The sequence below is a fragment of the Typopeltis vanoorti genome, chromosome 18, assembly GCF_054136105.1.
Source record: "Typopeltis vanoorti isolate ZY-2024b chromosome 18, IOZ_Tvanoo_1.0, whole genome shotgun sequence".
Taxonomy (NCBI): domain Eukaryota; kingdom Metazoa; phylum Arthropoda; class Arachnida; order Uropygi; family Thelyphonidae; genus Typopeltis; species Typopeltis vanoorti.
Window position 1 is genome coordinate 89,967,470 of NC_143566.1, and position 15,450 is coordinate 89,982,919.

The window sequence follows — 15,450 nt, forward strand, 5'->3', positions numbered from 1 at the left end:
ACACAGCATTCTACAAATAGTTGTGCTATGCCTGGAGAGAATTTTTTTTTTGTTTGTTATAATGATCCCATACACAAGGATTCAAAGGATTTATGCTCTGCATGTGAGCACTGAGATAGAAGTTTATTGATATATTTTTGAAGAGTTGTAGATTGTAATCATTTGGGAATACTCGTGTAAAGCTGTTCAGAGGATGGAGGTACATAAGGATAAAAGAGAAGCAGGTTTGGCATGTTTGCAGTTGCACAGTGAAGGAGTGCTGTGCAGCTGCTGCTCTTATATTAACAAGTGCAACAGAAAGTGGAGGAATAACTGTCCAGTTCAATTGAGTGATGACTGCTGACGTATCTGCAGAATAGACAGTGCTGCATCTGTGAGATAGAAACTGAAGTGAATCTGTAAGAGAGTGATCAAGACAACCAAATTGCTCTCCTCTGGAGTGCATGAAGAATTTTTAAAGAAGTTTTGGGTGCACCATCCCAAACATGTGAGCAGCATATTAAAGATGGATGGATTTGAGATCTGTATAAAGTTAAGAACTGATTGGACAAAATAGTATCTTAAATGAAAGAGGATGCTCAATTTTTTTGGTTGATGAGGAAGCTACTGATGTGATGTGTTTATGATAGAGGAAATTGGTGGAAATATATATATATATATATATCAGTGTTTAAGGCAATAATCATAGATGGTCTTGATAATTGGGATGTCTATGCACTGCATAGTTTGTCAAATGAGTAGCATGAATGGACAGTGCTGTTTGCTGTTACCTGGAAAGCTATGAACAGGATTAGTGGTGATTGACAGTAGGTCATTTATGTGCAGGAGAGAGTAGGTGATAAAACAAGTACCAGCAATATAAGAGATTGTAGAGACAAATAAAATAAATACAAAATTTATGATTTAGGATGTTTTTTGTGATAAATCAAATTATTTTTATTGGCAAAAAAATTCATACCTATCTTAATAATTTCTAACCATTAATATTCCTAATTATAATACAACAAAAACATGTCTAGGGTGCACAAGTCACTATAGTTAAAAATGAGTCAACATTTCATAAATATGCTCTAATTTTTGGCATACTTTTTGGATTTTTATGCAAGTATGACTCATGAACGTTCTTTGAATAACACAATATTCAGATAATATAATATTCTCTGAATATTGTCAATATTTTGACAATCAAAAATTCACCTCTGGACAATTTCAGTGTATGCAAATAATTAAAAGAGCTCAATAGCATAATGTGTATATTACAATCACACGGGTACATACATTATAATAATTTTCATTGCTGAATCAATCCAAGTTCAAATGACTGGTTTATAAAGTATTTTTCTTCCCCCCCCCATCCCATAATTGTTTTATTGGCAGAATGAATTTAAATTATCCTCTTTCTGGATTGATGAAATCTGGTGTTTAGAATATTAAAATCTGTCAACTCATTTCAATTATTTTGCAATTAAAATGGTTCAATCAGGTAAAACAACATTATGTCTACAGCACATAATCGAAATACAGTTCTAGGTTCAGTTATTATGAAAATAGTTGGTGTCACTATATAAGAATGATATTAAATGCATCTTTTTTTTATGACAGTGTCATTTCCTTACTGGTTTAGTATTCCAATTTACACTGGGTTTTGTTACAAGCAGAGGGGTTTCACTGCATTATAGATGTAAAATAGTAATATTACTGAGAATTAATAATACAAGATACAATTAAAAATATCAATTTTATTCACAGGCTTTTTTATTCAACAGCACATACTGTATATTGATTTCCTAAGGCATTGTTAAATCAAATACTTATTTACTGTTCAGATATTTATTTTATTATAGTTCCATTGTTATGCTTCCTGTTTTGCCTTTTCTTCCAAGTTGAGGAAATGATGATTTGGCTATTTAAAAAAAAAACGGAATTTAAAAACATAATATTTTTATCAAATATAAATGAGAGAAATTAAAAGTAAAGTATTTTTTAGAGAAAGTATGTTGAGTGGGCAGAAAATTAAAAAAACTTGTTCCCTTTTTTTTTTTTGCATGAAAGTGTTTCTGAAAATGCAGTAAGAAAATTATATCACTTGATGTAATAGCCCATGTTATGTTCGAGTCTTAAATACTGTGAATCAAACTCTTCAAGATAATCAAAACTGCAATGGAGTTTACTTTTCCTGAAAAAATAACTGCTGTTGCTTTACAAGATTGGATTTGTGGATTATCATGAAAAAGTATAAAATGTTCAAGGACAGGATTATTTCTACACCAGTGTCCTGTAGGAAAAGATAACAGGAAAAGATAGCAGATCACAGAATTTTAAAAAAGAATGTTCAAGGTGGAATTGCAATAGTAATGTTCAAAGATTGACCAATTCCATTAATCTATCTTTAGACAAACCTATACTGACTCAACCCAAGCACAAGAATATGAAAAATGTGAAGTTTAGAAGTTATTATCCTATTAAACTACTTCTTTCAAGTGGAAACCAAAACATCATGTCAACAGAAATGTGGCTGAAATGCTGAGGTTTGGAAAAAAAGTATCAGATAAATCCAGATTTCCACTTTTGCACATATAGTAGTGCTGGAGTGTAAAGACATCTATGGAATGGATATTCTTCATGTCTCAACTTGTTGTGCAATCTCAGGAGATGGAATAACTGTATAGGGAGGAGTAATGTTCACATGGCATGAGCTATGAGCTGGCTATTATCTCTGAAGGTATAATACATGCTATTGTTTATTATTTATTATTTTTCATCTTTGTAAAGAGATTGCTTTACACTGAGTGTTAAGTAATTACTCAAGAGTTCATTCCGATTGGTACAATGACTTCTAACTCTGTTTCTTTTAGAATCTAGAAAATTACTGACAAGACCAAATAAAAAAAGGCACACATTTAATGAAACTAAAAAATTATATACATTTTAAATAAAATTAAATAAATAACTACAAAAATAACTGGATCCAAGACCTTCTAAAATAAGAAGACACTTTAGATATTTTCTTATCCTAAAAAATAAAATAAAATAAAATAAAAAATCATTTATTCTCTGACTCATTCTATAACTGGGTTGTTTAACATATATTTAATCATGTCTACCAGACTAAACACCTTTTTTTTTTTTTTCACAACAACAGAATGCTCAGAGTCAGTTTCTTTGTTAGGCCGTTTCTGAAAATATAATACTTACTTCTTTTCCATGGGACCCTTTTTTTATCTCCCCATTTAGCATACACCTGCTCCAATCATCTTCTCTGCCTCACTGGAGCACAAATATTCTTACCTCATGTAATTTAATTCAATATGATGCCAAATCACCAAATCTTTACTAGAGAAAAAAAAAGAGTTCCTTTTGTTATTTCATAAATAACATATCCAAAGAAGAGTTCTTCATGTTAAGCCAATTTATAGTTTCAGATTTCACCAATTCCATTGCTCTTCCAAGAGAATAATAAATAGATCCGGTGTCCTTAAGACAAAATATGAAACTTTTCATTCAGCGTTTCCTTGAACATTGAATTAGAATGTCGATTTACAAGTGTTTAGTAAATAAAATCTTATTTTATTTACTAAACACTTGTTGACACTCTCAACTCTTCGTTTAAAGTTTCACAGTGCTACAATTCCTTTTTGAAATCTTCTATTAATATTCTCCAGACTGATATTTTCTTAAAAACTTCCTAAGATCAAAATTCTCTGGTTGCTGTTCTCAAATTTCAATTCTTCCTCTCTTGTTTTTCTCGTTACTCTGGATAAAGAATGCTCTCTCTGTCAGATGTCAATCATCCATTAATCCCCATAGTGAGCATGCACGCTTCATGCAAATTGCAAGCGAGAGGGTTGGGTAGTAATGGCTGACACGTTGTCATCGTTAGTGAAAAAAAAAAAAGTCCTTAAATGTCTTTACAAAACACAAAAGATATCTCAACACTTAACAGACATGAATTACTATAAAAAAACAGAAATTATTACAACTATCAGAATACAGTAATTACATCAAATCTCAAATGCTTTACATTTCATTTTAACAATAATATCAATAACGGGCGCATTGCAAGTGCCGATCATACATGTTACAAAACCATAACTAATAATGATATGACTAACATAGAACAACAATTATAAAAAAGATTCATAATTGTAAATTACGATTATTTTTACACTATCATCTATTTAAACAGCATTGCAGATCATGTGCAACCTACAAATAATAATAATAATTCTACCCTGAAGGTGATGGCTGGTTTTGAGGTCATTAACATGTCACTCTCTTGCCATTACATCTGGGGCATAAAGAATCTGTTAGTGAAAGCTGTTCTGATTTCACTGACAGATTCTTCCTGTTTATAGCTCCCAACCACACCAGCTTTGCTTTATTCTATATCTATTATATATATATATATATATATATATATATATATATATATATATATATATATATATGCCGGTCTGGTTGGACGAGTGGTTAGCATATCTGCTCTCTAGCCAAAAGGCTGCGGGTTTGAATCCCGCTAAGGACATGAATGTTTGTGATTGTCTGTGAAAATACTAGTGGTGGTGGTGGGAGATAGATGGCATTCGTGTAATTGCGGTTCATTGCAGTTGGTGGATTGAGTGGTGGAGACAGAAAGTTGTAGAGTAGGCACCCTCCCTTGATGAGTATTTAGACTGCCTGGAGGTGTTACATAATAATAATAATAATAATAAAGAAATAAGATTTAATTAGTAAATCCAATTGTAAACACAATTCCTTCACCCTACTCTCTGTAAATTTTCCTAATATTCTACTTACTATCATAGAAAAAATAAAATAAAATAAAATATGTATGTATCACCATGATTAAAAATATCTCCCTCAAAATTACCAAAAAATCTCAAAAGAAATTTTGAGAATTTTGTATCAAAAATTGCAAAAACATACTATGAAACAGAATTTTTTATCTTATTTTTTTGGATTATTTTGTTGTATGTATCAGTAAATAAGAGCCAGTATAGCTCAGTCGGTATAGACAAAACCCTTTGGTCAGAAAGACTTGGGTTCGATTCCCATCCATGACATGAGAAACCTTTATCTGGTCTCTTATGACTAAAGATGAGTTAGTCAATCTTATACAGAGGTAGGATTTTTTGCCCCCACCCAAAATTTAGGTTTTTTGTCCCCCAGAATAAGCAAATTGGTCCCATGAACACACACTGGTTTTACAGCGATGAATACTTATGACCCAGCCATAGGCCTGATTCGTCAGCTATATGCTGGTTCAAGCCCGGATAAAATGGGAGGGGGGGGGTGACAATGGTGAACCACTCTAAAAACCTCACCAGAAACACTTTGTGACAATAGCAAAGTTACCAAGAGTTGGACACGACTGAAGGGTTAAATCATCATCAATAAATAATTTTTTAGTATTCTTTTCATATAGTTTTAATTTAAAGATTGAGTACTAGCATGTATTGTTTTACAAACAAAGCATTGGTGTCAACAACATGGATTCTGCCATTCTCACTCCAAAGCAGATTTTTAGACACAAGCCATAGAAAAGTTTGAGAGACTCAAGTTTGCTCTGAATATTCCATGGCTGATCAAGTCTGGCATTATGGCCTTCTTACTAAGCTACCAACTTATGATATTCTTATCTTTTGAGAGTGGATTGTTATCTTCAGATGTTCATTGTAGGTCATGGTACATGGTTTCCTGTCATCAGATTTTTCCAATCAATGCTGAAGTTCTTCAGAATTGTGTGCTTTCACCTACATTCTTCTTCCTTATACATTAATGATCTTCTCTGACATCCAGTTCTATTCATAACTTTGCTGATGACAGTACTCTTCATTCCTCTTTTTCATTTTAATGGCGAATTTTAATGCCACCAAAATGCAATCCTGTCTCAGTTCTCGGAAGAAAGATCATGCTTCACTATTCCACACTTTTGAGAATATTCTGCTCGCCAACTAGGATAAGTTTGCTATTCTTGGATTGACTTTCACATGTGACCTATTGTGGCACAAACACATTACATCCATAGCCTCTTTAGCCACCAAAAAGCCTGGTATTCTCTTTCATTGTGAAGATCTTCTGCTCAACTCCTGACACTTTATAAATCTCAAATCTACCTACCTTAGAATAGTGTTCTCATAATTTAGGTGGCGCACCTAAAACCTCACTCTCTCAGAATGCTTGATTGTATTCAGAAGTGTGTTATTGGCTGGATAGATGACCCTTCTCTTACTCCTCAAGTCACTTTTCCATAGATGTTCTGTTGCTGCATTGTTTTTTCTATAAGTATTTTCATGGATGCTATTCTGCTGAACTAGTCACTACCATTCCCCCACTCTGCTCTAATCATATACGAATATGAGCAGTTGCTGGTCAATACCCATATATATTTCAGCTCCAAACTAATTGAACTAACTTTTTATCCATCATCTTCATCGATACAATTCTTTCCTTTTGAACAGTCTTCCCCATACCATTTATTCCAATGATTACAGCCCTCCACTCTATAAGAAACACATCAACAACTTTCTTATCTATAACCACATGCCTACATGGCCCTGTTTTGTCATAGGTCTTAGGACTTCTCATCTCTGGTGCTAATATAAAAAAATGTATTTTTACGTGAATCCCAGTGAAGAAAGACTGGGAGTCTAAAGCAAGTTAGTATTAGTACCATGAGCAAGCTAAGAGTAAGACAATCCATAAATCCTGCTCTAGAAAGTAAATGTAGAATTTTTTCAAGCTACTTTGAAGCAGTGGAGATGCTGATAGTGAGGTAAAGAACAGGATTAAAAAGTGTTAGTAGAGAAAATTACTTCTGGAAAAAAATTCAAGAAACTGCTAAGATGTGGGGAAAAAAAAAAAAAAAAACTGGTGACAGATATAATTAGAAGAATAACAGGATTATGGGTGGAAAGTGCATGGAAAAGACTAAGACAGGCATAGAAGGCTTGGAAGTAAGTAAGTAACAAAGTAGTACAACAAAGAAAAGAATGATGAAATGACTTCAGGAAGAACTGTCAATACATTTTTAAAGTATACTAAAAGCAAGTTTACATCAAACGAAGCAGTAATTTTGGCACTGTTATGTCCCCAATTTGCATATATATTAGTTGTATACCTCAAAGGGATCTCTTACGTGTGACACATGATATCAGTGGTTCACAAAGGAATAGCCCGAGGGTCGAGCCAAAACCTATGTGGATGATTCTTCCTAACCAATCTCTCGTTAAGCCTTAAGAATATTTATTTCTTACTGCACCACTTACGACCCTTAGATTAATCGAATTATTAATAAAGAGGTTGGTAGAGAGCTTCGCCAAAGTATCACAAAAATTGCAATCGTGACCGAAAATTTACACTGAAAGAATTCCCTGCTTAGATCTGTATTATTTCACAGGTGGTGCATTAAATTCCATACAGACACAGGATTTAGTTAAAGAATAGCAAACATTTATTTAACATAAAACATACAATACTATTTACCCAAAGAAAGTTTTTCATCCAATAAGAGTTAAGAATTAAATCAAGTCTAACAGTATTAAATCACTGAAATGAAATTCACTCTGTTTCAATTAACCTTATATATCTCTCTTATTACAACTATTTAACACTATAAACCTTAATTAAAGGATCTCTAATTATATATCCTCGACACAATCTTATTAATCCTCTTATAAACAGGTATTAATCTAATACACATTTCATCAGATTATTCATAATATTTCACACACTTGGCTCTCTTTGTCCTAATGTCCTCATAATAATTATCTCTGGGTTCTTTGTTACAATAATTCTATGTGAGATGAAGCTCTTATTTCATACACGTGCTATGGGAAAATCGTACACTCTTAGTCACAAAGGATCATACAGGCCCCATTCAATTAACCTTAGTTATTCCATACAAAATATCCTTTATCAACGGGTTTGGGTGGTTGCTTGTTGTGGCGAAGAATTTCTCAGCAAGATCTAGGAGTAGTGGCAATGTAAGGGATGTTGATTTCTCTGTGGATTTGTGAGTTTCTGATGTACCAAGGGGCATCTAAGATCATCCTCAGGCATTTGTTCTGTATTCTCTGTAGTTTTTGGATGTTTGTATTCGTGGTATGACTCCATGCAGGGGATGCGTATGTGATAACCTGGCATATTACCATCTTGTAGATGAGAAGCTTGGTTTGTGTGTCCAGTTTGCTTTTCCTGTTCATCATAGGGTAGAGCTGCACGATAACTTTCGATGTCTTTGAAGCAGTGTGCTTTATATGCTTGCTGAAGTTGAGTTTTTATCGAGTGTTACTCTGAGATATTTGATGTCATTCTGCCATGGGATCTTGACACCTAAGAGGTAACTGTCATCCGTGTTGTGGACTCTCTTTCTGGAAAATAGTACGGCTGAACTTTTTTCAGGGTTTACTTGGATCCTCCAGTCTGCCAGCCATTTTTCTATTATGTGAATGCTGCTTTGTAGTTTTCTAATTGCCAGATTTGGACTCATAGATCTTGCCAGTATTGCAGTTTCATCTGCGTATAATGCTGTGGTTGTTGTTCTTGGGTTCAGAGGGATGTCCACTATGAAGATTGAGAACAGGAGAGGTGCCAGAAGTGAGTCCTGAGGAACACCTGCCGATACCTTTCGTCTGGATGATAGTGTTTCATTGATTTTTATTTGCATATATCTTTCTTTTAGGTATGAGTGGATGATTTTCGTTAGCTTAACTGGCATGTAAATTTTATGAATTTGTACAGAAGGCCTTGATGCCAAACTTTGTCGAATGCTTTCGCTGCATCGATGAAGATGGCAGCTGTGTGTTGTTTCCAGTTGTAACCTTTTGTGATGATCTCCACTAGCCGGTGTATTTGTTGGACAGTGCAGTGGCCCTTGCGGAAGCCAAACTGCTCGTTTGGTACAATTCCCATTTTGTCTGTTTCCACTTGAAGCCTTGAGAGTATCACTTTCTTGGTCACCTTTCCGAGGCTGGGTAACAAGCTGATTAGTCTGTAGTTTTCAGGGTGTTGGGGATTCTTTCCCGGCTTCTTCAATGGTATGATATTTGCGATCTTCCAAGCTGTGGGGAAATGCTGGTATCTGAGGATAGCGTTGGTTATGTTGACGAGATGTACTATGGCCTTTCTTGGGAGTAGTTTTATTATTCGGTTAGTTATGCTATCTGGTCCTGGAGCCTTTTTGCTGTTTAGATGGGTTATGATGTTTATTATTTCTGCCAGAGTGGTGGGAGTGATGGGTTCTGAGTTTTCTTTCTGCAGTTGTAAAACCTGGCGGTGTATCTTGTATATATAAGGTTGATGTTTAGGTTTGTATAAGATGGATTACACTGTGATTCCAGTTTATCTGCTAGTGCTTCAGCTTTCTCTTTATCTGTGTGTGCCGTTCCTTTCTTGGTTTGTATGGAGGGTATGATTTGTTGTTTGGTGCGGATGGTTCTTAGAAATTTCCAGACAGAGTGATCTTCAGCATTGATGTTGGTCAGCGTGTCTTCCCATTTTTGATTTCTATGTTTTTGAAGTGCCTCTCGGACCTGTCTGTTTTGGTTGTTCAGTGCTGTTTTGTCTTGTGGTGCTCTTGTGTTATGGTATCGCTTTCTGGCTTTATTCTTTGCTCTTATTAAATCCATTATTTCCTCTGGGATGTGGCTGGCTGGGTGTTGGACTATGGTTTGCCGGACTGCTTCCATTACTTTCTGGATTTGGCTGGTTAAACTGTTTACCGCTGTGTCTATCTCTTCCTTTTTGCGGATGATTGGAACTGGACCGATATGCTCTGGGAGGACCTTTGCTAGCTTGTCCCATGGTATGAATGCGTGTGGAGGGTGAGATCTGATGATCCTAGCTGGAGCACTATGGGATTGTGGTCTGAAGAAAGTCCGTTAATTGTTTTCAGTTGGTATTGGTATTTAATATTTTTAAGAATGGCGATGTCTATCACATCTGAGCTGCCTGTAGGGCTGTAGTGGGTGGATTCGGTGGGACCAACCACAACCATAGATTTGAGCATTGCATAGTTGAATAGCATGGCGCCTTTGGTGTTGTTTGATGAACTGAACCAAGATGTCTGTTTTGCATTGAGATCCCCTGCTATGATAATGGAGTCATTGAGTCCTAGGATGGAGTCCAGATCTGTTGTCAGTATAGGTATGCTTGGTGGGTTATAAGTGGCATAAATTTTTATGCTGCTGGCATTGCTGGTATGTACTTCCACTCCAGTTACTTCCAGGTTCCTGGTTTTGGGATTGGGTATTGTGATGTGATTTAGGTAGATTTTGATGCATATAGCAGTGCCTCCTCCTCTAGCACCAAGTCTATCATTTCTGTATGTAGTGTAGCCACGTATTCTTGGGTTGTTTGCTGGCCTTAAGTGGGTTTCTTCAATTAAGATGATATCAGGACTGTATCTGGTCGCAAATTCTTGCAGCTCCACGACTTTGTTTGTCAATCCATTTGCATTCCACGCAACTATCTTGAGTGACTTTGGTTTGAATTTTTTGTTCATCGTGTATGGCTGTTATGGTGGTTTGGGTTCCTTGTGGGAGTATCTTTCTGGAAGGTGGTGAGATTCTGGATGATTGTTTTGCTAAGTTCTTGCATCATGTTGTGCAGCGAAGCTGTTAAAGCTGCCATTAAATCTGGGCTTGCTTGCTCATGGGTAGTGGGGATGCGATTTCTTGCAGCCTCTGCATAAGTTTTGATCTTGATTGTGCGTCTCGTGCCTTCCTGTGTTGATGTGTTTCGGACTGAAGGGTGACCTGTTTCGTTGCTTTTGGTGTAATTGTGAATGGGAGCTGGGTTAATTCTTGTCGATTCTCGAATTTTTGGGTGGTAGAGGCATCTTTTGTAATTGGCAGGGTGGGGTCCTCCACAGTTTGCACACCGTGCAGGAGTTGTGCGTGGTTTGGTACAGGTGTTGGTCTGGTGTCCCTCGCCACATTTCAGACATCTGTATGCTGCTCTGCGCAGTTTTTGTGCATGTCCGAACTTTTGCCATCTGTGACATTGCCCTGCCGATGCCTTTTTCCTTAGCGGCTCAGTTGTTATTTTGAACCTGCAGATATCTGTAATTTCTGTAATATGATTGATTAGGTCAGCAGTGATCTCGTTGATTGTGGTGCCCTCAGCAACCCCTCTGACGACCACTTTAAGGTTTTTCTTACTTGGCAGTGAGAAGGTGTGAAGGGCAGCTTAGCGTTGTCCAACATCCTAATCATTTTGCGATAATCGGTGACTATATCTGGCTGAATTTTTACACCGTCGTCTGTGTTTCTGGCAGTCGATAATTTTATGTTTTGTTCGCCTAATGATTTTGAGACTAAGGCCCACTTCTCTTTATCACGGAGGATGACCGGTGGGACCTTTTCAGTTTTAACTTCTGTGTTCTGTGGTGTTATGCTTCTTCCATGTGTTCTTGTTCTGTCTTCCGTCTCTTGGGAGTCTATCTGTCTATCGGTTGTGGGTGATGATATGTTTGTGAGTTGGCCCTCTGTTTCCTCTTCATCTCCCTCTTGATCGTTGACATGTGTATAAATGTTTATGTATCCTGGGAATTATGTGTCAAACCTTTCTAGAATTTTCTTGAAAAGGTCAAGTAGATGATATTTGCTAAAGGCTTGAATAAGCACATCGGTGACGTCCATTAGTGTCCAGTTAAAGTGCGCGCGTGTGTGTGTGTGTGGGGGGGATATTTACTGGTCAATTACAAAGTATAACTTACTAAGTATATTAGCAGCGAGACCTTACCTTTCGCTGAACGATTTTTAATCCAAATCCGTTCCTCAGTATCGAGTTGGTTCTTCCATCACTATACCACTATAATCACTATCCTCTTAGGTACAGTCCTCAATCGGGAATTACTCAATCCTCCGCCATCCTCAATCAATCCTCCGACCTCAAGGGGGGGGGGGAATTCCAACCCTTTTATACCACTCTCCTATCGGCCGCTACCATAAATTTGGCCGTTCACCAAGGGAGCGAACATGCTTGTGACGTCACTCTCCCGCTACTCGCTCATGTTCCGCTAGGACGGAACAGCATGGGGTAACGCGTTTGTTTTCCCCCCCCTCTTCTCTTGGAGTATACGTAAGCATAGAATTTTCTTGATTGTTTTCTTTATGTTGTTTTATAAATAATAAAACAATTTGACCAGATTTAAGCATTGCTATCAATACAATGTTAGCATATCTTCTTAAATATTCTTTCCTTTTCTTAAAATAACCAAGTTTTTCCTTTTACACTAGTACATAACCTTTCCTTTAGATACCTTACAATTTCTTCCTTTCTTTTTCTTGTTAATACACTTGGTATTTAAAGTATACATTACTATTACCCAGATAACAAGTATTTTCAGTAAGCATTGTATATAGTTTATACTCTGTTACACAACGGTAAGTAGAATCATGACATTCTAAACTTATCAGGGTATAACAGCACCCTCCATATACATTAATGTTATTATTTCTGTGAAAGTACAAGCATAATATATAGTCAAATTATATACTATTTTATAAACTTTTTTTATTCTCTAGCATTTAATCAATAAACCTTTGAGAAGCTCAGTAATATTAACAGTATGACAAATCCAAATTGCTCTATGTTGAAAGGCATACATACGTGGAGGGGGATTCATCTTTGAAGTAAGATATACAAATGGTTCTGTAAGTGATTTCCGATCTATAGCTGAAACTTCATATAGTTTAACTATAAAATAAATGGAAATGAATTAGACAATATTGTGCTTACATTACTTAAAGAAAATAATTGAAACTAAACTTGATATTTAGATGAATGATCTTATAAAAAGGAGATTGACTTCTAAAGTAGATGAAAATGCACAAAAACCATAAGCAATCATAAACTACCTGTGCTTTGCAGACAACATCATCGTGATTGAAGAAGACACAGCAAGGCTGGAACAGACATCGCAAACACTATACACAGAAGGAAAAAGATATGGACTAAATGTCAACTTTGAAAAAACTAAAATAATGATATTCGGATAACAGGAGTTACTGAACAGAGTTATGATAGACAGATTTCAACTGAAAAATGTGGAACACTTCACATATCTTGGATACCACATGATGCATGACTTGGACCCCAAAAAAGAGATAAAAATTAGAATAGCCAGAGCAACAACTATTTTAAAAGCCATGGGCAAAATATGGAAGAGTTGAGCTATAAAGATGCAAACTAAACTGCACATTGTAGAAACCTGTATCTTCAGCAGCATGCTCTATGGATGCGAGGCCTGGGTACTCCTGAGAGAATCTGAAAGGAGGATATTGGCATTTGAGAGGAAGTGATATAGAAAGATCTTGAGAATAAGCTGGATACAGAACGTGAACAATGAGGAAATCTACAGACAAATACAACCAAAAGAAAACCTGATCCAGAAAATAATCAAAAGGAAACTACGTCTATTTGGCCATATATGTAGAATGAATGATGAGAGAAAATTAAAAACGTTGCTGTTTGGAATGGTTGAAGGAAAGAACAAAAGAGGAAGACCAAACAGAGAATGGGGCAATGACATCGTCAAATGGTGTGGAAACTCTATACACAAACTGAGTCATCTTGCACAAAATAGAATGCAATGGAAGAATCATATCAAGATGGCAGCAGACACCTACGAGCATTGGACCATAGTTGTTGATGATGATGATGAAATTGTATTCTCTTCTTTTCTCTATTATTAATTTTAGGCAAAAGGCTGGGTCTATACATGATAGTCCTTTTCTAAATCCATTCTGTACTTCTAAAATAAAGTTTTTGGAATATTGCATTAGTTTGCTATTTAAAATTCTGCTATATATTTTGTAACAGGAATTTAGTATACTGTACTTATATCTCTATAGTTTTTAGGGTCATCTCTACTACCTTTGATATCAGAAAATGAAAATTTTGATGGGTTGGAGATACACTTAGGAAAGATCATCAAGAAATCTGTCATGCAGTCCTGGAATGGAATCCACAAAGAAAACGAAAGCCTGGCCAACCTAAAAATACTTTAACGGAATGTGAGAAGAAATGTTTTGCTGAACTAAGCCATTAGCAAGATAAGGAACCAATGGAAAGCCTTTACAGACTCAACGTTCCTGATGAAATTTGGGAAAGAAGAACAAAAAGATATGAGAAACGTATGACCTCTGCATTACTTCAACCTTGGTATATCTTCTGGGTCTGGCTCCCACTGATGAGACCAGTTTGAGTAATGGTCTTCCCTGTAATGCATTATGGGAAGTAAAAATATTTCATAATGCAATGCATTATAGCAATGTTTCTCAACCTGTGGTCTGCGACGATGGGACGGGTGGTCTGCAGGCAGACTTAAATTATTTAAATAAATATATATTTTTTAATTATCTAAACAAATTAAAATTGATTAAGTAAAAATTATTGAAATCAAATGGAGACTTAAAAAAAACAAAAACAAATATCGTCAGAATGTTCAAAGGCAGAAGCAATAAAACGATATTGTTGTTCACTTCACCCTTTTTATTATTTGTCATTAAAGAGGGGTAAAGTGAACAATAATATAGTTTTATTGCTTCCGCCTTCCCTTGCTGTTTTGTCAGATTTGAAGTGAACATGTGTTATTCACATTTCATCAATGGCTTGTTGTTTATTGATTTTTATTATTGAAGGTTTCCCTCCTTCAACCAAGGCTCAGTATATCTTGAGAAGTGCTAAGTGATACTTGGACGAAGTGTCTCCTGAGTTAACCCCAGTATTATACATTTATATATTTTTCGGAAACGTTTTTTAATAATGGAAAAGTGGCTTAGAACTTTGAAAAGAAGGGCAAATGAAACAGGTGATGCTAACCCTAATTGTGATACAAGTGTTGTAACAGTGAGTAAATCAGATACTATTAAAGAAGAAGAAACAAGCAGTTCAAAGAAAAAATACAGTAGGAAATATAACAGTTCATATTTGGAATTCGGATTTACTTGGTGTGGGGATGAAAGTGAACAGAAACTTCAATGTGTTTTGTGTTATGAAGTGTTGTCAAACGAGTGCATGAAACCTGCGAAACTCTGACGACATTTAGAAACTAAACATTGTGATGTGAAAAATAAGCATTGAATTTTTTCAACAATGCTTAGGGACATTAAATCATGGGAAAGATATAGTTTTGGTCATGGGTTCCATTAATAGCAAGGCACTGGAAGCATCCTATTTCTTAAGTTCACGCATAGCAAAAACAAGAAAACCTCATTCTATCGGGGAAAATTTGCTACTTTTATTCAGCTATAAAAGATGTGGTAAAAACGATGCTTGGCAACAAGTTACTAAAAGATGTTGATTTGATTCCTCTTTCAAATGACTGTCGGTCACAGAATTAATGATATGGCAGGTGACATAGAATCTCAGTTAATCAAAAGAGTTAAGAAGAGCCCTTATTATGTGTTACAAATAGACGAGACTACTGATGTTACAAGTGAT

The 15,450-nt window shown here is 35.7% G+C and overlaps 1 protein-coding gene across 2 annotated transcripts in view; it reads right to left on the minus strand.

The window, feature by feature from the left end:
• Positions 1-1,719: 1,719 nt before the first annotated feature.
• kappaB-Ras (NFKB inhibitor interacting Ras like 1) overlaps positions 1,720-15,450 on the minus strand; it is a 63,785-nt gene continuing 50,054 nt past the window's right edge. For both annotated transcript variants that reach the window (XM_090408738.1, XM_090408739.1), the window contains exons 7-8: positions 12,616-12,702; positions 1,720-1,903 (exon numbers count right to left, since the gene is read on the minus strand). In XM_090408738.1, the coding sequence (XP_090264864.1) occupies positions 1,839-1,903; positions 12,616-12,702 (152 nt within the window). In that variant the 3' untranslated portion in view covers positions 1,720-1,838. The remainder of the gene's footprint in view (positions 1,904-12,615; positions 12,703-15,450) is intronic.